This window comes from Pan paniscus, chromosome 8 (genome assembly GCF_029289425.2).
Source record: "Pan paniscus chromosome 8, NHGRI_mPanPan1-v2.0_pri, whole genome shotgun sequence".
Lineage (NCBI taxonomy): Eukaryota > Metazoa > Chordata > Mammalia > Primates > Hominidae > Pan > Pan paniscus.
The window spans coordinates 116,040,233-116,065,585 of NC_073257.2; the positions used below are offsets into that span (position 1 = coordinate 116,040,233).

At 39.7% G+C, this 25,353-nt stretch overlaps 1 protein-coding gene across 14 annotated transcripts in view; it reads right to left on the bottom strand.

Annotated features, from left to right (window-relative positions):
* Positions 1–25,353, bottom strand: part of CFAP43 (cilia and flagella associated protein 43) — a 102,069-nt gene that overhangs the window by 23,771 nt on the left and 52,945 nt on the right. For 8 of the 14 annotated variants that reach the window (XM_063607882.1, XM_055093354.2, XM_063607880.1 and 5 more), the window contains 9 exons: positions 25,257–25,334; positions 18,651–18,776; positions 14,991–15,095; positions 13,870–13,986; positions 12,737–12,967; positions 10,344–10,550; positions 8,567–8,653; positions 8,212–8,292; positions 7,287–7,412 (listed from right to left, as the gene is read on the bottom strand). In XM_063607882.1, the coding sequence (XP_063463952.1) occupies positions 7,287–7,412; positions 8,212–8,292; positions 8,567–8,653; positions 10,344–10,550; positions 12,737–12,967; positions 13,870–13,986; positions 14,991–15,095; positions 18,651–18,776; positions 25,257–25,334 (1,158 nt within the window). The remainder of the gene's footprint in view (positions 1–7,286; positions 7,413–8,211; positions 8,293–8,566; positions 8,654–10,343; positions 10,551–12,736; positions 12,968–13,869; positions 13,987–14,990; positions 15,096–18,650; positions 18,777–25,256; positions 25,335–25,353) is intronic. The other 6 variants (XM_063607881.1, XM_055093360.2, XM_055093358.2 and 3 more) reach the window with 2 other exon arrangements.

The following is a 25,353-nucleotide window of genomic DNA, read 5'->3' on the forward strand; positions in this document are numbered from 1 at the left end:
CCTTTTTCAAGGTCACCAACTGTAGACATTCTACCCTATTTGCTTTATCACTTCTCTCTCTCTCTCTCTCTCTCTCTCTCTCTCTTTTCTCTCTCTCTCCCACCCCCTGCCCCCCTGCCCCCTACCTATCTACTTTCTTTCCTACACTTTTCTGAACCATTTGAGAATAATTTGCAGACACTTGAGGACAGGCCACTTATTTTGTAGAATGTCATTCAGTTTAGGTTTGTCTGATGTTTTCTCAATTGTACACCCAGGTTACACATTTTTAGCAGGAACACTATGTAAGTTATGTTATGTCCTTCTGTGACTACCCCATCAGGAGATACATGATGTTGGTTTGCTTCATTATTGGTGATGTTAACTTGGATCACTTGGTTAAGTAGTGTCTGCCACTTTCTCTATTGTAAAGTTAGTTTTTCCATTTGTAATTTATTAATTTGTGGAAAGATACTTTGAGACTATGTAAATATCTTGTTTCTCATCACACTTTTATCTAACAGCTTTAGCATCCATTGATAATTCTTATTTAAATTAATTATTACTATGATGGTAATAAATAGTTTAAATATACACCAGTTTAAAACGTTGAAAAGCCAAGTTCTCTCTATGCCAGATTAATAAGGAAAGAGATTGATTCCGGGAGGATAATGGAGAAAGAGGTTTAGCAAAAATAATAGAGGCATATGATGCCAGGACAAGGACCATCCAAATTAAGCTACCTAACAGTGAGGAGATATGAAAATAAAACAAACAAATATGAAAAAAACACATCTCAGGGTCATTTGCTTGTAATAATTTATATCGCTATCTCATAGCCACGGAAAAGTCCCACAGATTGTGTCCTTCTGGTGGCCCTTTATCAAGTTCACCTGTTCCTAGATAATGAAAACATCAGCATATGGCAAATGGCCACAGACCCAGCTGGCTGAGGCCAGATTGTCTACATGTCTTAGATCCACCCTTCTTTAAAAACACTGAGATTCTGGGCCTTTTGAGGGTCTCTGGTCCTGAAAGAATCTTTTTGTAATGTAAAATGGCCCTTTGCCATTTCTTCTTCAAATGCCCCAAATTCTTCCCACTGCAGGTCCTTCTCACATGCTCTTCCATCTGCCTATGCTTCATTTCCCTCTCTTCAGCCTCTTCAGTCTTTCTCACTTTTCCAATGCAAGCATAAATGCCATGTTCTCAAGGAAGAGTTCCTTGGGCCCTGTCTTAAGTCTCAGAAGCAAGGCCTGAAACAAGATTCCAGGGCACATGATTTCTGGAGGGGGCGCTCTTTAGGAGACACCTGTAAGGGGGTGAGGGAAGCAGTGCAGGCAAGGGGCAGAAGCTGAGCAATGAAGCCATCTCAGGTGGCCCAGCCTTGGCTGGGGAAGGGCAGAGGAAAAACCCTGATTCCCAGGGTTGGGAGAAATGAGAAGGACTCTGCTGAATTGTCTCATCTTGGGGTGAGGACGCTGGGCTTTTGTACCCCCTTCCCCTCGGGCTCCATCAGCCGGTCACTGGCTGCCCTGGGTGAGGGTAGTGGTGTAAACTTGGGGATGTCTCTGGACAGGGAGGCTCCCTTGATCATCCAAGGGCAACAACATTCCAGAGAAGGTCTCAGGTGTAAAAGCCTCTATGAGGAGCACTCATAGCAGTGAGGGGATAGGCACAGCAGCTGGCAAAGGGGATCTGGTGGGTACCAGTGGCTGATCTAAGTCAATGTCTGTGTTCACCGCCATAGATGGCACCCTGAACTTGCCCTTCTAATTTATCACATTGCAGTTAAATAATTATCTTGCGAATGCACAGTTACTATATAACTGCCTTCACTCCACATAATGGTCATCTTGAAGGGGGTAGGGGAGGAGAGGCACAGGTAAAAATGAACTCAGCCAGGTGGTGATAAGTACTATGGAGAACCACAAGGCAGGGAAAAAGGGACATGGGGCAGGATTGAGGAGAAGCAGGAATCTCCACCATAATAGGAAGATGAGGTGACAATTGAGTAGAGATCTCAAAGTGGTGACAATGAGAGTCATGTAGCTAAAAGGGGGAAGAGCGCTCCAGGCCAAGGATACAGTGTGTCAAGGACCTGCAGCGAGAATGACCTACGGGTGTTCAAGTCAAGAGTTTGCTGGGTATCTGAGGAACAGTAAGGAAATCAGTGGAACTGGAACCGTTAATGAGGGAAAGAATGACAGGAGATGAAATGAGATGGGATATAGGGATTGGGGGAGGAGGCAGGGGGCAGAGGAACTAAGGCAATAAATCCTGGGAAAGGTGACAGACAGTAGTTTGCATTAGAGTGGTAGCTGTAGAGGTGTCAGGAAAGCAGCTACTTTGAAATAAAAAAGAAGGGACTTAAAAGGGCAGAGGTGTGGTCTCAGGGTACTGCTTTGGGGAGAAAAGGGCAACTCGAAAGAGGAAAGTGCCCTGTGGAGACTTGGGAGTAAAGGGAAAGAAGGAAGAGGTGGAAATTAGGGGGTCATATAGAAACAAAAGAAAAATCATAAAATCGGAAGACACACCAGCCTCTTCCCCATTGCTTAAAGAAATCAACTGTATATCAAACTGGTAATGTTATCCTCACAGAAAGGGGAAAAAAAGAATTAGTCGAAGTAATTCTAAACATAATATGTTGGTGTATTTTTAGCGGGATATAGTCTAAGAACAAAAAAAAGCTACTAGGAAATCTGAAAATTGCTATAGTATTTGTTTTGTTTGTTTGGAGGGACTGTTTCTTTATTTCCAAAAAGATACCTGTTAATATTCAGTATCAAAATGGTTGCACTATTGGTTTCTCTTTCTCCCAATTGGCCCCAAAGAGACTACATCAAAGAAGAGTACATTTTAAGCCAATAAGCTTCAGGATGTAAACCTAACAGACCTTACACAAAAACCTTACCAAAAAGTGGGGATCGAGTAGGGAAAGAATCTTTAAACGATCAGCAAACTGCCAGCCCACAGACTAGAGAGAGCTCTCACAGTCAAACAGGGTGGCTCGGATGCCACAAACCCAAAGAAGCAAAGTTCCAAAATAATATAAAATTTAAAAGGTTTTGTACATAACTTGTTCAAAATTTCTCCAGCACCAACTGATACCAAGCACAATGATATGGCACTTTTAGAGACAGCAGCTCGAAACCCAGAAAAGGGCAAGGAGATGGGGTTTATATGGCTAAATCGGTGGCAAAAACACAATCTTAACTTCTTTCTTTCAAGGACGCAGGAGAGCAATTGAGTGGTCCCCTCAACATAAGGGGCACATGATCCATTCTGTAAGCAATTGGCAAGGGGATAGGGATGGGACAAAAATTTGGTCTCAGAGGTCTCACCATCTTAATTTTGGTCACTTCTAATGAAAAAAATGAAACGAGTAAAAATAACATTGTCTAAAGATATCTTAAAGCTGAAAACCTGAACTGCACATTTTTGTTGTTGCTGCTGTTTGGCTAACCCTCCTGGAACCACCTTTCTGGTTTAGCTGATACTTTGTAGAGAACAAAGTGGTTTCCCACAGGGGAGTCTTTCCCTGGACTCTGTTTAGTTCTCAGTAAGGCAGGCCCATACTTTTTTCTTCCTCTACAGAGAGGGCAATGTGCATTAAGCTGAAAAGTTACCTTCCAAAAGTGACAAAGGGATTAGATTGCAGAGCTGTAGAAGTATTTGGAATGTTTTACATATGGTTGCTATAAAACAACAAAAAAGGTAATTACAAAATGATGCGTTGTGCTCACGTTCCCTTAAATGTTGTTACCAAAGGGGCTCAGCGTCTAGCCCAGCTGGAATCTCTGGGAAGAGGCAGAGACAGTTTGGTGAAAAAAACATAGGGGGTAGATGGGACAGCATTTTTGATAGGGGTATTTTATGTACATTGTAGGACTGAGCAAATCAGTAAGTATGTTTATATTTTGGGAACTAGAGTTTTCACTGAAAAAGGGAGACCTAAATATTAAATGAAGGAAAGAGAAAAGAACCCTGTGCTGTTGAATTGGAATTGAGTTGGAATTGGAGCTAACTGGATGTGTGTGTGTGTGTGAGAGAGAGAGAGAGAGAGAGAGAGAGAGAGAGAGAATGACTCCTAACCCCTATAGCAAAGAACACATCTGGTATCCAGATCTTGGTCTCTAAATACCAATTGCCAGCAAAAGGAATCCAGGATTCTCTAAAAAGAAAAATAGCTTATTCTTGGTGCCTAAAACATCTTGCTGTGTTAGAAACGGAGAAAGTGCTCAAAAACTGATGAGGACACATGAAAAGGACACAGATAACAACTTGAAGAAGCTCCGAACACTTTGAACAACAGAAATAATAATGATAGTCATGGATTAAAACACATTAAGTTAGAGTATGCCTCTGGTAGGGCAGAGGAAAAGCTCTTCTTTGCAGAAGAATACTACTAATAAATATAAATGATAAAAGCTAGAAAGGCACCGTTTTGCAATCACTACAGTAATAATTGATTCAGGCAAGGATCATCAATGGATGCCAAAAGACAGAATGAACAGAGAGTCAGATTCAAAATGTCACCCCCACAGGTTAGTTATTACACACGAAGGAGAAAGAGAACTTCTATAACAAAGAAATCTGGAGAAACCTTCTTTCCAGTGATCATACTTAATGTTACCAACAGTGGGACTGACTGAAATCTGGAGCCTCCTGATACGATGCACTGAAGACACAGCATCATCTACTTAGTATGATTGTCAGAAATACTGCACCTAAGTCTAATCATGAGAAACCAATCAAATTCAACTTGGGGGACATGCCACAAAAAAATAAGCCTCGATTTTTAAAAAATGTCAATGTCATGGAACACAGAGTTGTAGAACTGTTCTGGATTAAAGGAGACTAAAAGAACATTACAAACTAAGTGAAATTGATTAGATTTTTTGATAAACACCAATAAAAAAAGCTATGAAGGACACTACTTGGACAACAGGGTAATCTGAATATAGACTTAATTAGATAATCATATTAATATTAAGCTTCTTTTGTATGATAATTTTACTGTGGTTATGTAGAAGAATATTTTTGTTCTTAGGAGGTTTAAGCTGTAATATTTAGGAATATCATGATATCTGTGATTTGTCTCCAACTATTCAGGAGAAAAAGAGAACAAATGTGGCAATATAAAAAACTGATGTGCACAGGTATACATATACAATATATAATAACATATACGTAATATATATGCCATTGGTACAAATATATGGTATATAGATGGTACTATTCATGTAACATTTATGTACATTTGAATAATTCTAAAATAAAAATTGGTGAAAAAAATAATCCAATGTTAGGGAAGTAAGTGGAGGTATAAAATGAATTAAGATTGGCCGTGAGTAGATAATTGCGGAAGCTGGATAAAGGGGTCATTATACTGTTCTCTCTATTTTTATACATGTTTGACATTTTCCACGATACAAGATTTTTTTTTACTTGAGAGAGAAATTGAAAACCATCAACATAGATTTTTTTGAGTTTTGCAGTAAAGGAGAGCAGAGACATTGAGTGATCCAGGGGGAAAGAGAGGCCAAAGGAGTTGTGTTTTTTCCTTTTACTTTTTGTTTTGAAATAAATTTATACTGACCCAAATATCACAACAACAGTAGAAAGAACTCAAGCATTTCCTTCCAGGAAGTATTTTTTTAATAAGATGAGAGATGTATACAATTATAGCATGTGTCTACACTGATGGGGAAAATCCACAGGGTGGGAAAAATTGATGATGCAGGAAAGAAGAGGGTAAACTGATGAGTAATGACATTGAGTAGGTGAGATGGGATGGTGACTAGTGCACCAGGAGAGGACCAGGCTTAGGTGGATGCAAGGCCATTTCACCCATAAGAAGCAGAAAGGCAGACGCCATGGATTCAGTGGAGCTGGCAGGTGGATGCAGCAGTAGAGGAGTAAGGGAAATCACTTTTAGTTGTCTCTCTTCTCTTAGTAAAATAGAAAATAAGGTGAGAGTGAGTTGAGGGCATCAGGTGTTGAAAGTTTGGGAGATGCGCAATGGGTGTGAAATGGTACTCTAGGATCCTGCTACTTAAAGTAGGGTCCACTGGCCAGCAATAGCCTATTTGGAGTGCAAAATCTCAGCGTCCTTCCATTTTCACAGAGAAACAATGAAATCAGAACCTGCATTTTTAACAAATCCCCCAGGTGATGCAGATTCGCATTCAAGTGTGAGAGCACTTGGCTAGGGGAAAAATGGAGTAGCATTGCGGACCAGCTCTAAGGACCCAATTGAGATTAAGGTCATAATTTTGAGTAAACCCAGTCAATAGTTTTTCTTTAGCCACTTCATGGGTGCAGGTGCAGAGAAGGCAGAGTATCAGATTTAATCAAGGCTGGGGTTTCAGCAGGTGAGTACAAAGAAGGTGCAGGGACGTGAGGGTGCAGGCAGTGGACTATCTCACAACACAAAACTGTGGAGTAAATGTAGTTGATAGGTCATCAGCCTTTATTCCTTAGGCATCTATACTCCATAACTCTTTGAAACCTTTACTTCTTTCAGTATTACTGATTTTGGCTTTGAGTAAGAACCATTTTAGGTTAAAATATAAGGGACCCTACAGGGCCACAGTGAATAAAAATGTGGACAGGTTCACAACAGATTCAAAGAAGTTCTTCATGAGATACAGCCACTAGCAAGCTGGAAAGCTGGCCTACCTTGAATGATGGTATGACTTTACTTCCTTCTTAGAAGAATAAATATTATTTACTTGACTGCACATCACCGTCTTTTATATCTCTACTGTAATTGTGAGCAATTTTAATGTGACAGTGTTTCCTTCTGATGGATGGGGATAAAAGTAGCAGAACTGCACTGTAAAAACCTTGAATTTGAGTTGTAAATAATGTACTGCATTGATTATGCCATTTGTTCTTCAAACCTTTTTCCTGAGATGGAGAACAAATCAAGCAAAAGTATTACTGAATTCAGATAAATGTACACAACACAGAGCAATACCTTGCCGTGACTTGAACATGTTGTATTAGGGGTTCATTGAACACCTGAAGAATGAATGAAGGGCCAAATGAATTGTAATGACACGGGAAATGCTGAAATCAATAACAGCTTTAAAAAAACTATTGCTGTATGTTTCTTTGCTTTAAAATTGGTTTAATTCCTTAAATTTATCTCCACCTACTTCTCTAAATTCTCTTGAGAATTTAAGCTGAAACACTGTCCTTAAGCTATTAAAGATATCGACAAAATAGAAAACATTTGAAAAGATATTTAAACAGCACTCTGGATATGGTAGGTTATATTAATTATTTGCTCTTCTGACCTTTCTATACTTATCTCTTTCTTCATTTAACTCCTTTACTTTTTTCTCATAATCTTTGAATTGTTTTCTTTCTTCTTCAGTCCACACAGCATCAGGTTTTGCCATGAAAGCAGGTTGAGGAATCACCTGAAGATATTTAGAAAAGCATATATTTCAGCTCAAACGTTAAATGCAGTAGTACAGTAAAAGCTCAGAGTTTTTTTTTAAAAAGCCCTTTAAAAGGATACAGTCCTTCACATTGGCAAGGAAAACGACCTGACATCTTGGGCAAAAGATATTTTAAAATTTTACGACAGTTCTTCTGTGACTTAGGTGAAGGTGAGCAGGGCGGGATATACCTGGACTCTTAGGTGATAGACTCAGAGGGGTGTGTTGGTATCTTTATAGTGAGAACTACCCCTGAGCCCCAGGAAAACCTACGTCAGGTATCAAAGAAAATGTTTCCTGGTATATCTGGATAATTACTGATGAAACAGTATTCCTGCCTTCAATAGAGACCAAAACCACTGTAGTTACTTATTTTTATTGATTTGTTTGTGTCTTGTCAGATTGGAAGGCAAACCTGCATTTTCAAATTTATTATCTGTCTAACGTGTTATGTTTTTGGTTTTCTGAGACAGGGTCTTGCTCTGTCTCTCAGGCTGGAGTGCAGTGGTGTGATCACAGCCCACTGTAGCCTTGAACTCCTAGCCTCCTGCCTTGAATTCCCGGCCTCCTCACTTAGCCTCCTCAAGTGCTGGGATTACAAGCATAAGCCACCACACCAGGCCCTAATGTGGTAGGTTTATAAGGTACTACGGAGGTTGTATAATATTTGTTGCTGTAGAACTTCTAAAACCCAGGTTTATATAGGACAAAAATGGTAAAACTTAAGTAGCTCTTTCCACCCCATTCCCCCTTCTATAAGGATGAACAGAAATATCACCATTCTCAAAATATCTTCCTTCTTGACTTCCAGAACTCCTCCCATCATGTCCATCAGAGCTCGGAGTCTTGTACTGGCATCCTGGGAAAGAGCCAGAATCAGAGAGGAATACTGAGACAGAAACCTGACATTCCAGGTGGCTCCAGAGGCAGCTTCCCACCCAACATTAGAATGACTGCATTTGGGATTGGGGAAGGTAGGTAGTGCCTGGAGGAGAGAAGGGGGAAGGAGGCCAACTGAGATTCAAGTGACCTCTGACCACGACAAATGTGTTGATGGGTTATTAAACCAAACTAGGAAGCAGTATCCCTAAAGCAAAGAGGGTCTTAGGACCTGTGTAAGCAAAGCTACATGCCTGTATCAGAAGCCAGTGCTCCTTTTCATGATTCACCATCAATTCTTTGGCTTTGTGCCACGGCTTAATGTGTTTGTGGGCTGTAATCTGAAAGAGAAAATGTCATTTCCTGCTATTATTCTTACAAAATTCAAACTAAACTTTCCTTCCACATACTGGGAGGACGCTGGAAGATACTAAGGGGATTAAAGGGACTCTGCAGACTTTGCACCCAATTTTCTGTTTTGGAATAAGATGAGGTCTAAAATGAGAGAGTTGGAAAAATAGATCTTTACTTCTCTATTAACTCTCAAAGCTTGTGTCCACCACTAAAAAGATTGTAACAGGGAACCTGATAGATTAAGGAGGGGAGGGAGAGGGGCTCAAAGAAGTGCCATCTAAGCCAAATTCTGAAGGATGGGGGTCCTAAGAGGTCAAGAGCTTGGGGCATTCAAGGGACTGTGTGAATGAAATTGTGACCAGAATGGAGCCAGATGGGAGAGAAGTTGGGCAAGAAAGGGGGTGGGGTGGGCATTTAGGAGGAGGCTCGTGGGCTTTATCCCAAGTGAAGTGAGCAGCCACTGCAAGGGGTGAGGCAGAGAAGGGACATAGTAAGTTTGGCTTGCAGCAAGAGCACTCTCCTAAATGTAGGATGGATTAGAGCCCAAGGAGAAGTAGGTACGAAGTGACTGCCCCAAGCAGGGCCCTCCAGAGAGCAGCAGAGTGAGGTCCTTGCTGTCACCTTGCTCCAGAGTTTTAGGTCACATAGTGAAAGTCTGGTTTAGGAAAAACGACTTGCTTAAACAAGTACAGCAGAGTGCACAGGTTAAGAGGATGAACTCTAAGGCATGATGGTTTGGGTCCAAAGCCCCAACAATGACACTTACTAGCTTTGTAACTGTGGTCAAACTACTCAAACTCTCTGTGTCTCACTTTCCTCATCTGTAAAATGGAACTAATATCAGTACCTACCTTATGATGACTTACAATGATAAATTCATTTCAATCCATCTAGGGCACCACGAATGGTGCCCAGCCAATATCCAGCAGAGACTGTTAAAATATTTTCTATTACTTCTAAACACCACTATTATCTTTTGCCCCCAGGAGTCAAGTTGGTTTTATGTGAGAAAAGGTCTCTCTTTGAGTATTCTTTAGCATTTTTTTTTACTTTTAAAAAATGAAATATTGTCAGATTTTAATTGTTTTCTTTAGGCATTTATTTTCAACTGCCTCTGTGCCAAAACCTTTAAAGAAGGCTGTCCGGAGAGCCCCTTTCTCTGGGATCCACACCTCCTGAATGACCTAGATCACTACTGGAGCTCCACTGGCCTCGTTCCCGCAATGTGACCCAACCACTCTGGGTACAGGCACTGGACCCCAGCTGGGCCAAGGAGCCCCTTCCCAAATGAACTGGGAATTGGGACTAAGAGATTCTAATTCAGACCAGCTACTTTCTCATGTGGAGGAGATACAAAGTAGAAATTGCTAGAGGAAGTAGAAATGCAGAGTGATGTGAACTAAGAGATGAAGATAGAAGGCTTCTGGACCTCCCATGAGGCTCTAGTCTTTGGTTTCTGCTTCTTCCGGGGCTCAGTGTCCAAATCTTCCCTGGACTCCACAGGATTCGTAAGAGAAATTCTCATCATTGCTGAGGCTACATCATGTCTTTCTGTTACCTGCAACTGAGAGTGCTACCCAGTACAATCACTTCCCATAGAGTAACCAAGTTGAACAAATAGGAGCTGGGGAAAGTCTCCTGAGAAAGAAGGGAAGGGAGGACACAGCTAGCCAGTACCTCCTCATCTTGCACAACAAGCATTCTCTCTGGCTTCTCACAGTCTTCAAATTCTGGTTGCCAGACTGCTTCTTCCAATTCCAGATCTAAAATAATTTCTCGAATTCGAACATTTCTTTCCTTCACGCGTGCAATTTCAAACTCTTTTTGTTTATATGCAGTGTCAAACTCATTATTGAAAACAGTTTTTACCTTGTAAATGATATCCTGAAATATTAACATGTTACTGAAAACACATCACATATTATATCTTTACTGGTAACATGATCCCACAATTATACTTTCCCTCTAAAATCATTCCACAATTTTTTTTTTTTTTGAGATGCAGTCTCGCTTTGTTGTCCAGGCTGGAGTGCAGTGGCATGATCTCTGCTCACCGCAAGCTCCGCCTCCCGGGTTCACGCCATTCTCCTGCCTCAGCCTCCTGAGTAGCTGGGACTACAGGTGCCCGCTACCACGCCCGGCTAATTTTTTTGTATTTTTAATAGAGACGGGGTTTCACTGTTAGCCAGGATGGTCTTGATCTCCTGACCTTGTGATCCACCTGCCTCGGCCTCCCAAAGTGCTGGGATTACAGGCGTGAGCCACCGTGCCCGGCCCCACAAATTATCTTTTAAGAAGGTAAAATGAATCTTTCTAGAATACTACTTAATATTAAGTCATTTCTTGGCTCAATAACCTACAGTGGCATCCAGGTATGGGTAGGATTAAGGCTACCACATAATTGTTAGACTATAACCTACTTCTTGAAATGTAAATTGTAACTCCATGTGCAGGTTGACAAATGCTGAAGTGGGTGATGGGTAGTTAGAGGCTCATTGGGCTATTCTCTCTACTTTTGTACAAAATCCACTATAAAATATTTAAAAAGCAATATACAGGATTTAAGTTGGCACATGTCTTTTCTTTGGAACCTGGGTTGGGGTAGATGTGGAAAAGAAGAGATAGTTTGTAGAAAGTATTTGGAGAATCTGCCAGAGAATCACCACCACACACAATACTCTTCTTCTATATGAACACACCATTCTCAGGTAGGAAAGAAACCTGTGCTAGCCAGCTGGAGTAACCAATTCCTAAGGTGCCAGTGGGACCAACTGGATTGCCCCCACTCCTGGTGATGGGTCAACCCAAAGTGGCCTTTATGTTGCCATGGGAGTTTAGTCTATGTCTATCCTACTGAAGATGAAACCATTAAAGCAAGGTGAAAAAAATGATCTGAACAGCTAGCACGAAAATTTCTCTTGGGCTGAAATTACCTCCTTGTAGGAAAACACCTTAATTAAAAGCAGCAAGAAGGTGAGACCCTGAAGGCAGAAGCTGAGCAACAAATGAGGTAACTAAATAGCTCTGAGTGTAAATGAACAGAAATTTCAGGGGCTAGAGCATAAAAAGAAGAGGATAGGAAGAGAGAGCTAAGAACATGGCAGGAGACTAGAATTCAAATTGCAGACATGGCTGGAGGGTTTTCAGGAACAGGGATTGCCAGCATTCAATTTCAAACTATCTTCATTGGCACAATCTCAGTCACTGCATTTTCAAAAACCTTCAGTCAGGGTTTCTACATGTATAGACGTATTCTGAGACTGTTTGGTGGAAAGTTAAGGAGTAGGAGCTTAGAGCCAGAGGGACCCCAACACCTTGTCCTTGAACCCCAGAATTTACAGAAATTTAGAGGAAATTGTCTTTCCCCAGGTTAAGCAGATAGATAAACAATAACATCTTGATCTTACAAGGAAATCCTAATTGACATTTGGGTATACTGAGAAAACGGAATTCTAGTGTTTTCTTTTCTCTTTGAGCTTACTGAAGTCCAAAACAGAATGGTTTGTGGTGTCAGCTGTTGTGGAATGTTCTTTAGAAAACTTGGTATCACAGTAACCTAGTCCAAATGGTCGAACGCAACTCTTGTACACAAGATCTGTCTAAAGGACATGGACAGTATCTGTATATTCCTCTATGTATTGTTATTTATTTATTTATTTATTTTGAGACAGTGTCTCGCTCTGTTGCCAGGCTGGAGTGCAGATCCAGCTCACTGGCATGATCTCGGCTCACTGCAACCTCCACCTCCCCAGTTCAAGCGATTTTCCTGCCTCAGCCTCCCGAGTAGCTGGGATTACAGGCACGCACCACCATGCTCAGCTAATTTTTTAATTTTTAGTAGAGATGGGGTTTCACCATGTTAGCTAGGATGGTCTCGATCTCTTGACCTCACGATCTGACCGCCTCGTCCTCCCAAAGTACTGGGATTACAGGTGTGAGCCACTGTGCCCAGCCTCCTCTATGTATTTTTAAATCATCATTTGATTGGCATTTGTTTTCAATGTGAGGCCTTGAAAGCCACCTAATGGGGAGTCTAGAGATTTTTCAGGATAAAAAGAAAATTGACCCACTTTCAATAATATAATTTGGTTGATTTTCTCTTCTCTGGAATGAAGCTCCAATTGGCTTGACAATAAAGAGGTATCTACCCCAAAATCAGTACTCAGACTACCAAGCAGGTAATTGGGCAAATTGCTATATTTTACTGTCTTGTCTTCCTCTTCCTCTTCTTCATCATCCTCTTCATGACGCTGTTTAATCAACTTAACTCCAGACTGAGCCTCTACAATTTCCTTCCGTAGCTACATGTAGAAAAAGATGACACAGAAGTTATGCAATAATAAGAATCCTCTAAAGGGAAATTTTGTGACAACTTAATTATTTCAACAATCATTTTAATTTGTTGAATTGTCTTGCCAACAACTGAATTCGAAGGGATGAATAGATCCCAGAACTGCTGCAGAAGAGATTAAGGCTTCAGAAACTGATAAACGATAGATAAATCAAAGGAATAAAAATTGTCCTGGATGGTGTGTAATATTTATATCTTTCTGTCAGTATGACATCTGCTTGTAAATATTTTGAGTCTTTTTTGGTACTTAAGTATTAAGAAATATATATTCTCTTTATATTTTACAAAGAAACCTGTTAACAAAGGATCGGTGGGTGAAGGTTAACACGAATTAAGCATGCCTTCTTTTTGTTTCAGAAAAAGAGTGGGTGCAAAGTTCTGACCAAAACAAAACTACACTGAAGGGCAGTGTTTTTTTAGTGGCTTGACAGAGATTATTGCTTAAAAAGTTGGGATTTAGGAAAATCATAATTCCATCAAAACAAATTCTACTTCGTCCTTGATCAATTATCTTAAAATACAATCCCTAGTGACAAGGGAGGATGAAAAGGATATGTGTGGATGAAGACAACCTCTGTGCAGGACAAGAGCAAAACACCAAATCTCATTTTTTAAGGTATATCCTCATATTTGAGGGCTAGCCAGTGTTGTATAGGATACAGGCTCCTTGATTTATTGTGTGGATATAGGCTCCTACAGTTATTAGAATATATTCTACAAATTAACAAGAAATAAAAATATAAATACATACAATACCTAAACTTAAATTACATCCCAACTCAAACCTGAACAAAGGAGACTCTAAAATAAAGCACATCACTTATATAAACACATGTATATTTAAAATAGTACTTTAAGACACTCTGCTTCAATCTTCTTTTGCTGTAAAACTCTTTCCAATTCTTTCAGCTCTTCAACCGTGCGCGCTTTCATCGGGAAGTTTTCAACCACACAGGGGATATGAAAACACTTGGGGAAAAAAACGCAAGACAAAATAAATCCATCTGTAGTATAATTGTGTGTATCTGGGGTTGAGTAGGGGATGTTTTCTGTGATTAAAATTAACCCATAGGTTATCATGTGTTAGTAAAATTGACAATGGAAACCTTTTTAAAAATAAAACAATGTATTCCATGAGTATTGGTATAAACTTTATATAAAATACTGTGCTTTTGTGAAGGGCTGATTTTTAGGTCAGTAGTTCTCAACTAGGAGCAATTTTTCTCCTCCCTTCTCTCCCTATCCTTTGCCCCCAAGACATTTGGCAACTTTTTTTTATTGTAATTACTGGAGGCGAACAATGCTACTGTCTCCAAATAGAGGCCAGAGATGTTGCTACACACCCTACAGGGCATAGAACAGCCCCCACAACAAGAAATGATCCAGCCCAAAATGTATGGCTCATGAGGACCCTGTTTTAGAGCAATATCCATCACATAAAATGTAGGGTGGCCGTATACTTCATTGTCCACATTGGGAGCATATTTGAAAGTGAAAAGGATGCTGATAATAGTTACTCTGGGATTGCAGACAAGACCTGAGACTTTTGGTCACCCTACACAAAGAGGGAAATTACATTGGAGGGAATCTCAATGAGAAACAGCTCCTTAGAAAATGGGAAGGCAGGCACAGGCAGAAACATGAACCAGATTTCGTCTACCTTTCAATCTGTGTGAAACGTAAGTGAGCAGACAGCTATTAAGACCCAGATGCAGTGGGTGCCTGAGAGGAGGAGGAAAAGAATGCTAAGACGGATCTTCAGAAATGCTGGCTGGGAAGCACACGGGGAGTGAGCACAGAGGGAAGGAACCAAGAGACAGGGACACATCCAGGTGAAATTCAGTGTAGGAAGGGGCAAGCCATGCTCTCAGTGCTTTGCTATGTCTGAATTTTCTTAAATTTATTTTTAAAACTTTCCTGAGCTTTTGATGACAATTCTCATCAGGTTTTGTACCTAGGGTTCTATCTGTTACCTTAAGAGCTCGACCTTTCACAGCCATCGAATTCCAACATTCTTCTTTGATAAGTTCAGCCAAATAGCTCTTGGCTAAGTTATGCATCTCTACATCCTTTATTATCTTGAAGAACATAGACAAAGGGAAAAGATAAAAATGAAAGTGTGGACTCAGAAATAATAATCTCCATTGTAAACTCACTAAGTAGCCATTAACTGCACCTTCAGTGGTAGAGTTTGTCTTTCTCCAACACTTTGAGCCACCTCGCACTGAGATGCACTTTCGGGAAACACATCTCTGCCTTTGAGAACGTCTCCTGAAGTTTGTCTGTAGGCTTGGATTCTCTTCCTTGAGGACACACAGTACCTCCAAGGATGGTCGGCTTGCATACATGAGTGAAGTGGGGTGTGAGGATGGATGCACTGTGGTGGTGAGCTGCGTAGCTAATGTGCACAAAGCCTGCTGGTTGGAACAGCAGGGAAGCAAAACCACTGAGCGAAGTCTTCCTGTTTTATTAGAGAGGTCTGGAATTCATATTTTTAAGTGAAACTGCCAGATATCTAAATGTTGGTTGAAATCTCGCCAACACACATTTGAAGTGCCAGTTTGTGACCTCTGTCTGGGAGTCTTTACTGTACTTAATTCTTCTATTATTTACATCCACAATAAAAAGAACCCTCTACTTCTCTTGGGGATCATACAATCTGTGTTTTTTTCCACTTAAAAACATGTTACTTCAATTAGTTTTACTTGCTTACATAATCTTATTGCTTATTATTTAAATAATTAAGTATTCTTATTTTAATAGAGTTTGCTGAAAGGCCTGGTGTGAAAGTGAGATCTAACAATCTTTAGTCCTTAGGATCCTCTTCAGGACCTTTGTGCACTTCATTTTGTTGGCAGAATTATTAGCAAACTAGATAAGACTAATATCTCGCAGATTTAAAATGTCTTTTTTAGTACTTCTTGTGAATTTCTATTTATTTTATTGTCTGATTAAATGACTTTAATTTGCAATTCATTTCTTTTTGATTTTGATCCAGTGAGTTAATAGCTAATACAGTTTTAAATTATTTCTTTCTAAATAGACAGCTGGCTTGGCATATCAGCTGTCAGAGCCTGCCTGATTCCTAGCCCACTCGGCCCTCCTCTCTCCACTGCTGAGGCTGTTTGATCAACTCCTCCAAACTCAGTCCCTAATAATGTGTCCAGATTGTCATTATCGGGCTTTGGTCTTCTTCCTGTCATTGGGATCCTGGCCGGGGTAGGGTAGTAGCCTAGTCTCTCATTCACATCCTTGACTGGCAGGTGCCACTAACTCCTCCCAAGGACTAGTATTCTGATCCTAAACATGCTGAAAGCTCCTAAACAGCTGAGTTTATGGTGCCATCTGCTAACACTGTTCTCTCCTGGGCCACTGTTGTACCTAATCTGGTGTTACTATCTCTTCAAAGGCACAGAGCTCAAGAAAAAAAAATAAACAATATGAGGGAAACTAGCATATGGAAGGCCTTTCTCTGCACCAAATCCTGCCTCAGAGGATCAAGGAGAACTCTTGAGGGATGAGAATGAATTTGGTAAGTGGCAAGGAGGGGCATCTGGGGCAGAGGCACAGGGTGGCAGTGGGGTAGGTAGGATGAGTTTGGCAATGGTAAATAGTTCAGTGGGCCAGGGGAGCAGGTTCACTGTGTCAAGTAGTTGTATACAGCTTGGAGAGAGAAGCAAAGATACGGTGAGGAAGGGGGCAGGCACTGAACCCACACACATTGCTGAGTGGTCAAGATGAGTGGGCTGGGAGAACTTGGTGCAGAATAGCAGGGGGCATTCCGAGCCTGAGCCAAACCAGAGCCAAGGAGGAAGAGTCAGGATCTTCCTGGCTCTGATCTTAGCCAAGTGACTCTAACTCTCTAAGCCTCTATCTAAGCCTCAGTTTTTTCAAGTGCGGCAAACTATCACCTGCCTCTTTTGATTGTGATGATCAAAATAAATAACATTTAAAAAGCTCCTAGATTGGTGCCTACCTCTTGTGATAAGAAAATGGGATTTTTTTTCATAGCTTCCTGTTGCACAGTTAATAAAAAAGCCAAATTCTTTACCGCAATATACAAGCTCGTCAGGGCTAGCCTCTGCCTACCTCCCCCACCTCATTCCATTAGGCTCTCTCCCATCCACGATGCTTCAGCCTTTCTGGTGTGCTGTTCCTGGAATACTCCAAGCCATTTCTGCCTGTGGGCCTTTGCTCTTGCTGCTCCCTGTGCTTGACATTCTCTTCCCTCAGATCTTTGCACAGCCAGATCTCTCTCTCCCTTTAGTTCTCAACTGAAATGTCAGCCCTTGAAGTGGTTTTCTTTGACCACAGAAGTAGATCTCCCACATCTATCACGGCATCCAGTTTGTTTCCATCATATACTATGTAGAGATTTGTTTACGGCCTGTCTTCTTCAATACATTAGCCCCATGACAGCAGAAATGTGTCTGTCTTCTTTATTCTATTCCCAGCACCTAGATTAATATGCCCAGCACATTAATAAATGTTGCAGAATGAATGAAGGAATGATTATCCCAGGTAAATTTTATTGTACTAAGTCAGTCTGTTGAGATACTCTTGTCCTAATTGTTATCCACTACATTTCCTCACCTTCTCAGTCTCATGTCATTCACTAATTTGACAAATCTCCTCATTTCTATATCTTCACCCCAGTCATTAATAAACATGTTTATCAGGACCAAGTCCTGGGGCACATGGTGGAAACCTCCCTCCTAGAGGCATCAGTCAAATAATCAACCTCCTCTTGGTGTAGTTGTTTAATCTATTATAATCCACCTTAACTGTCCTTGAATCCAGCTATCTTGCATTCTCCTGTGTTTTTATATTTGCACATTCAAAAAATTAACCTGTACTAGCAGGTTGAGAAAGAGGTAGCTTCAGAATATCCTGTGTAAAACACACTTAGGGCTTTTATTTAAAATAAAATCCATATGAGCAAACAATTTGATGTGACTGCCAGAAAATAATACAAAGGCTGAATTAACAGAAGTATAGTATGAATGGAGGTTTCAGTTTATGCTTTTCTCTACACTGGACAGAAAATAATTTGAATTCTTCTGTGGGTACCATACGCAAATATAATTAATCCAGAGGAAAATGGCATGATGATGACGAGGCTATTGAAACTATAATATATGATGGTCATAGGAGCTGGGATAATTAGCCCAGACAGGAGAAGATCCACAGGGAACATGGAAATTTCTAATCCTCTACCACTCTCAGAGGGGCCATAGAGTAGGAAGTGCTCAAAGAGTAGAAGGATCAGTGCGTACAGGAAGAAAGATTTCAACTCTAATTAAGAAAGGGCTTACTAAACCAGAAGCGTCCAAAGTTGGCATGAGGTGGCTGAGAAGACTTCCAACAATGTTCAAACGTATGGCTGGCACGAATGTCATGGAGGGGAAGCAAATGTCAGATGTCTGGCTGGCCTAGATGTTCTCCCTGCTCCTAACCCCCAAATTCGATGATCCTCTGATTCATTACACTTATATGCACTATGTTTGCTTTATTCACATTATACTGAAAAAGGTTTTGTCATATTCACATTATTATGAAAAAGTTCCCATTCCTATTATCTTTTTACTTCTTTCATCATAACTTTATGGTGCTTCAATTATACTTTTTCATACCTTTGCCACTTCTTCCTGACTTTCATCATGAAGCCTTTCTAGTTCCTCAAGATCCAGACCAAATTCCTGTTGGTCTAATTTTGCAATATTTTCTAGTTTGTCATTTTCTTCCATCATATTCAGAATCTGAATGTTGAAATAAAAAAGGGTGCTGACAAGTAAAGAATTAAACTGTAATAATATAATTTTCTTAGTTTCTTTTAGGCAGCAATCAATAAAAAATAGATGTTCTATTTATCAAAATGTACTACTAAGTAAATAATTAGATTATGGGCTTATTGTGGTTATTGAAGTTTTAAGGTTTCATCCTTAAAAACTCTTTCATCTAATAAGGAAAACTACAAAAATATATAAGCTCATCATTTCATTCAATGATATTAAAGCACTGTTGCTAGTTTGAGGTACACTAACAGCATTGTGGTTATGTGTTTTGAGAGTCTTTATCATTTAGAGATACATACTGAAATAATTAAAGATGATATGATGTTTGGGATTTACTTCAAAATAATCAGGGGAGGGGTAATGGATGGAAGCATTGGTGAAATGATATTGGCCATTGGATGTATTATATTATTCTCTCCAATTTTGTATAAATTTGAACTTCTATACAATAAAAATTATCTTTAAAAGTTCATAACTTAAAAAAATTCAGGAGCAAAGGATACACACTACAACACGTATGACAAAATATTAATGTCTTTAATATATAAAAAGCACTTACAAATAAAAACAAGGCAGACAAATGATAGAAAAAAATGGGACTTCAGTTTCAAAATGGTAGACTGAGAATGAGTTTAACAATTTTTCTTTTTTGCCCCAAAATATAAAGTTAAGAGAAAAGAAGTATATAGCATAGATAAACCCATTACTACAATGAAGAGGAAAAAAGGAATAGAATCCTTCAGGAGCATGAAAACTATAACAACTGAAAGACGGAAATCAGATGGATCAGCAGGATGCATCACAGCCCTGAATGCCCTCAGCACTCAACAATGGGTGGAAGCTACACCAGATACAGGAACAAGAGTTTACCTAAGAGTGCTGGCAGGTTGATTAGCTGGGGGTGCTGCATCAGAAACAGACAGTAGAACCTGCCTGTACCCCTACCTGGTGAAGTTCCCTAGGGTCCAGCAGTAGTAACTGGAGTGTTTGTCTCCAGGTAGAAGAAACTGGAATGAATATTTGGATGGGAGAAACAGGGCAAGGCCCAAGGAATCTGTTAGTGGCTAGAAAGAATAGAGAACAACCCCCACCACACAATGGGATGCCAAGACACGTCCCAACACCACCCACCCCTTCACTTTTTACTGAGAGCAGACAGAATACCTGCTAAAGTCAGATCTCCTACACTTCTTCCAAAGCAGACTGACCTGGTGTCATGGAACTATAACAGGGAGTTTCAATTATAAAGACAACCATGAAATAATAACAATAAATCACTAAATATTTGGGGAACAACAAGACCACTGGAGAGAGACAATAAATTCAACAAATAGAAGACTTGTTGCCCAAAAGAAAAGTTAATTGAGTGAGAAGGGTATAATTTTACAGTAACTAGGGATGCAAAATATTGTATTTCATAAAAAGAATCATAAGACTAGAAAAATAAATGAAGTATAAAGACTGATGAGAGAAATATGTTATTTTCAAAAGATATGATAGTCTACCTAGATAATCTAAGACAATCAAGTGACAAAATAGTAGAACTAAAAAGAATTCAACAAGGTGGTCAGAAAAAAATCAGTAACATTCACATATACCAATAATATATACCAATATATAACATATACCAATTGTATTAGTCTGTTTTCATGCAGCTGAAAAAGACATACCTGAGACTGGGCAATTTACAAAAGAAAGAGATTTAATGGGCTTACAGTTCCACATGGTTGGTGAAGCCTCACAATCATGGCAGAAAGTGAAAGGAAAGGCATGTCTCACATGGCAGCAGACAAGAGAAGAGAGCTTGTGCAGGGAAACTCCCCTTTTTAAAACTATCTGATTTCCTGAGACTTATTCACTACTGCAAGAATAGCATAAGAAAGACCCGCCCCCATGATTCAATTATCTCCCACCAGGTCCCTTCCACAACACATGGGAATTATGGGAGCTACAATTCAAGATGAGATTTGGGTGGGGACACAGCCAAACCATATCACCAATGTAATAGAAAAATATTCCATTCACAAAAACGGTATAAACTATAAGATACCTAAAATAAACCTAATAAGAAATTTAAAGTCACTTTCAGAGAAACTATAAACTTTCACTGGAGATTACCTTTTTAAAATTGAATAAACATAAATAAATATATAATATACACATATGTAAGTATTATATATTTAATGAAAATATAACTGGCCGGGCGTGGTGGCCCACGCCTGTAATCCCAGCACTTTGGGAGGCCGAGGCGGGCGCATCACGAGGTCAGGAGATTGAGACCATCCTGGCTAACACCGTGAAACACCATCTCTACTAAAAATACAAAAAATCAGCTGGGCGAGGTGGCGGGCACCTGTAGTCCCAGCTACTCGGGAGGCTGAGGCAGGAGAATGGCGTGAACCTGGGAGGCAGAGCTTGCAGTGAGCCGAGATCATGCCAATGCACTCCAGCCTGGGCGACAGAGCGAGAGCGAGACTCCATCTAAAACAAACAAACAAACAAACAAACAAACAAACAAACAAAAAAAGAAAATATAACTTTAAAAGTTATATATTTTAAAAGAAATAAATATACAGGCCTGGAGCAGTGGCTCATGCCTGTAATCCCAGCACTTTGGGAGGCCAAGGCAGAAGGCTAGGAATTCAAGACCAGCCTGGGCATCATAGGGAGACCCTGTCTCTTCAAAAAAATACAAAAATTACTCGGGCGTGGTGGTGAATGTCTGCAGGCCTAGCTACTTGGAAGGATGAGGTGAGAGGATTGCTTGAGCCCAGGAGTTCAAGCCTGCAGTGAGCTACGCTTATGCCACTGCACTCTAGCCTGGGTTACTAAGCAAGATCCTGTCTCTAAATAAATAAATGAAAGATGTAAATATATAAATATACAGATGCTCCTCAACTTATGATGGGGTTATGGCCCAACAAACCCATGGTAAGATGAAAATATCATGTCAAAAGGGGCATTTGTAGACATGATGGGCTGTGAAAACATAAAACACGATATCCAAAAAATGCTGGCAACACAGTACACTTCAGAATATCCATTGTTTACCTTCGTGATTGCATGGCTGACTAGGAGCTGTGGCTTACTGCTGCTGCCCAACATTGTGAGAGAGTATGGTACCGCATATTGCTACTCTGGGAAAAGATCAAAATAAGCCTGCAGACATGCGCCACCACGCCCAAGTTTCTACTGAATGTGCGTTGCTTTTGCACCATCATAAGGTCAAAAAATTATAAGTTGAACCACTGTGAGTTGGGGACTGTCTGTATATATCTTAATTCAATTTAAAAAATATTCTTCAGTAAAGTTTTATCATACATACTTATATATATACTAAAGTTCAGAGCTGGCAGATAAATTCTTCTCCAAATCAAACTATAAGCAATATATTCTCAATCAAAATCAAATCAGAGTTTTTCATGGAGTTTGACAAGCTGAATTTAAAATTCCAATGGAAAATTAAGTACACATAAAAAGGCCAATTTTTTTTAAAGAAGGGCAAAAGGAGAATTATTCTCAAGGTACAAGAACTATTATAAAGTTATAGTAACTAAAATAGCTTGGTATTGGCTCAAGAAAAATCAATATTCAATCTTAGAACAGAGTCCAGCAACAATCCTATATCCAGGGATTGATAGAGGAGACATTGCAAATCAGCAGAGAAAGGATAGTATATTAAATAAAACAGACTGGGGAAATGGGCTATTTATTTGAAAAAATAAAATTAGAACTATATGTCATACCATTCACAAAAATAAATTATAGATGAAATCAAAGAGCATTAGAAGAAAATATGTGTGACTTTGAAAGGTCATTTAAAATCAGAGGTAAAACCCAAAAGTTATAAAGAAAATGATCAATAACTTGGATCATGCCATAGTTTTAAAATTCTGCTTTATAATAAAATTATTTAAAATTTGGCACATTATAAAAGTTAAAAGAAAGTATTTATAGTAGGATGAGCCATATACTTTTCTAGAAAATATTTGTAGGTTGAGCCACATAAAACAGCAATTGCATGAAGTTCCACCTAATAATAAGGGCTACCTTTAGATATGTCCCATTCACACTTCCACGCTCTTCTCCTTTCCAACTGACTCAAATGAGATCAAGCGAGGCAATCTTCGAAGCCCTGAGTTGAAGATAGCAGGGTCTCCAACAGTCTGGGTCTCTGAATGACTGCATGGAACAGAGCAGCTGCTGAGCTAAATACCCACCCAGGATGGTTACATGGGAGTGAAATAACCTTCTCATCACTGTGCCACTATGTTTTTCTGAGTTTGTTACCATAGGCTAGCTAACTCTAATTATCATAAATACATATAAATAAAAAATAAAAATAAAGAACTCCTATAATCAACAAGAAAATGACCAATTATCCAATAAGGAAATAGGCAAAGAATATAAACAGGAAATTCACAAGAGAAGAAATACAAATAGTGTTTAGAGTTATGAAAAGGTGCTCAGCCTTATTAGTAATCAGGAAAATAAAAACAAAGGCCAAGGAAATGATTTAAGAACTTTTTCTAAAACCGAGAGACAAAGGTTTCCTATTAAAATGCCCATCGAAGTCTAGCACATGGAAGAAGAAAACACCTAGGGTCCTGGTAGGAAAAAGTAACACATTCAAATGGGAAAACTGAAGAGAGAAACTTAAAAAAAAAGATTTGGCAGAGTAAGGAGAGCCAGCAACACATGATAAAGCATTAGGCTACCAACTGCGGGAAGCCATCTCTGCTCCTAGGTCTGAAGGGCAAAGGCTGGGAGTGGTTAATGAACCTGGAGAGACCCATAAATGTAGGAGAAGGATGGCGGTCATTGCCAACTCATAACCCTACAGGGAGGAAACTGGGAGAATGAGGACCCTGGTCTTAGTCTTCTGCCCTGCAATCTGAGCCCCAAGAGGCTGGCCTTCATGAATAGCAACAATGGGGTTCTCCTGCTGATGCCACTTATTGCCTAAACCCAAGAGAAAGCCAGAAGGCAAGAGAGTGCATTGCTACTGTCCATAAAGGCCAGCCTCTTGGGGCTCAAAGAAGAGTGGAAAAGGGAAGAGAGTCTTGGTTTATACCAGCAAACCTAGAATACTCATCGAACATATCAAGGTGCATAACTGTAAATTTCCAAACACTATGGATAAAGAGAGGATTCTATAAGTCTCCAAAGATAAAAATCTGGTTACCTACAAAGAATTGGGAGTCAGGCACTGGATTCTCTAAAGGAAACACTGGAAGCCAGGAGACAATGGAGCAAGCCTTCAACATTCTGAAGGCAAACCATCAAATGGTTATGAATGTAGGATAATCACATTTTAAGAAAAACCACATCTCACAAAATGTACCTCTCATGTACCCTTTCTCAAGAACAGAGCCAAAGCATCTGACAGGTCTAGCAGCAGGGCATCATTCACAGTGGATTCCACTTGGATGGCACCCCAGAAGCACAGATTTTATAAAGGATGTTCCCAAGCATGGCACAACACAGCAGTCCTGCATAGGAAGCTACTGAAGAATACGCACCAAGAAAACAAAGAAAATCACGTGGGACTCAGGAAACAGGAGCTCTGACTTAGAAGGCAGATCTCTAGGACGGCAGCCATACACCTGGTCTACAGAGGAAGAGCAAGGTGCTTTGACTGGAGCTGGAGGATGGAAAGCTCTGGAAGGGAGGTTGCCCAAAAAATGCACTCACAGATTGATCACTTCAGGTATTTGATTGTATTGAGAAGAATTTGTTAGCATTTTGAGTTTGAATAGGTCATAGAAAGGCTTACCCAAAACAAAGGCAACTATTAATTCTAAGAAAAATCAAGTTGTAAAAGCAGAAATGTAATAATAATATACCATGTGGCTCAGCATTGAAGAATATTCAAATAACTATCATAGTGTGTATTCCAAGCACGGATTTATATGTGTGCTATAGTGGGGATGGGGAGCAGTAACAAGCATAACTACTCATGTTCCATACCAGGACACCCATAGTTAGCATCAAAACAGAAATATCAAGAAATAACAACAGTATTAAGAAGACTATTTAGACAGAGGTAAACAGCCCAAATGAAAAAGTAGAAAGAAGAGAAAACAGTTACCTCAGGAGTACAGGAATCAGTCAAGAGAAGTAGGGCAGTTGCTGCTTTAAAAATATTATTTTTAACTACACAACTCAGTATTATTTAATCTGTAAAAATATAAATGCATAACTTTGATAAAAATCAGTATTATAAAGACAAATAAGATGGTAATTTGGGGGAAGATGGGGAAAACCACTGTTGATATGGAGTGTGAATTGGAGAAATTTTATCTTGTTAAAGAACCTCAGAAAACTGAGCTTACAAGCAGAGAAAAGGGAGGTATAGTTCCTCAGGGTAGAACAAAATTAAGTTCAAAAAGTAATTTTAGAATGAGGGCCAAAGGTATTAGAATATGAAATTACAACACTTACAGTTTTGGAAAGTGATTTGATTCCTTGTTTTATCTCTTTCCTTTTCTTGGAAAACAGATTAACCTCCTTTTTGATGGCCTGAAACAGAACAAGTGTA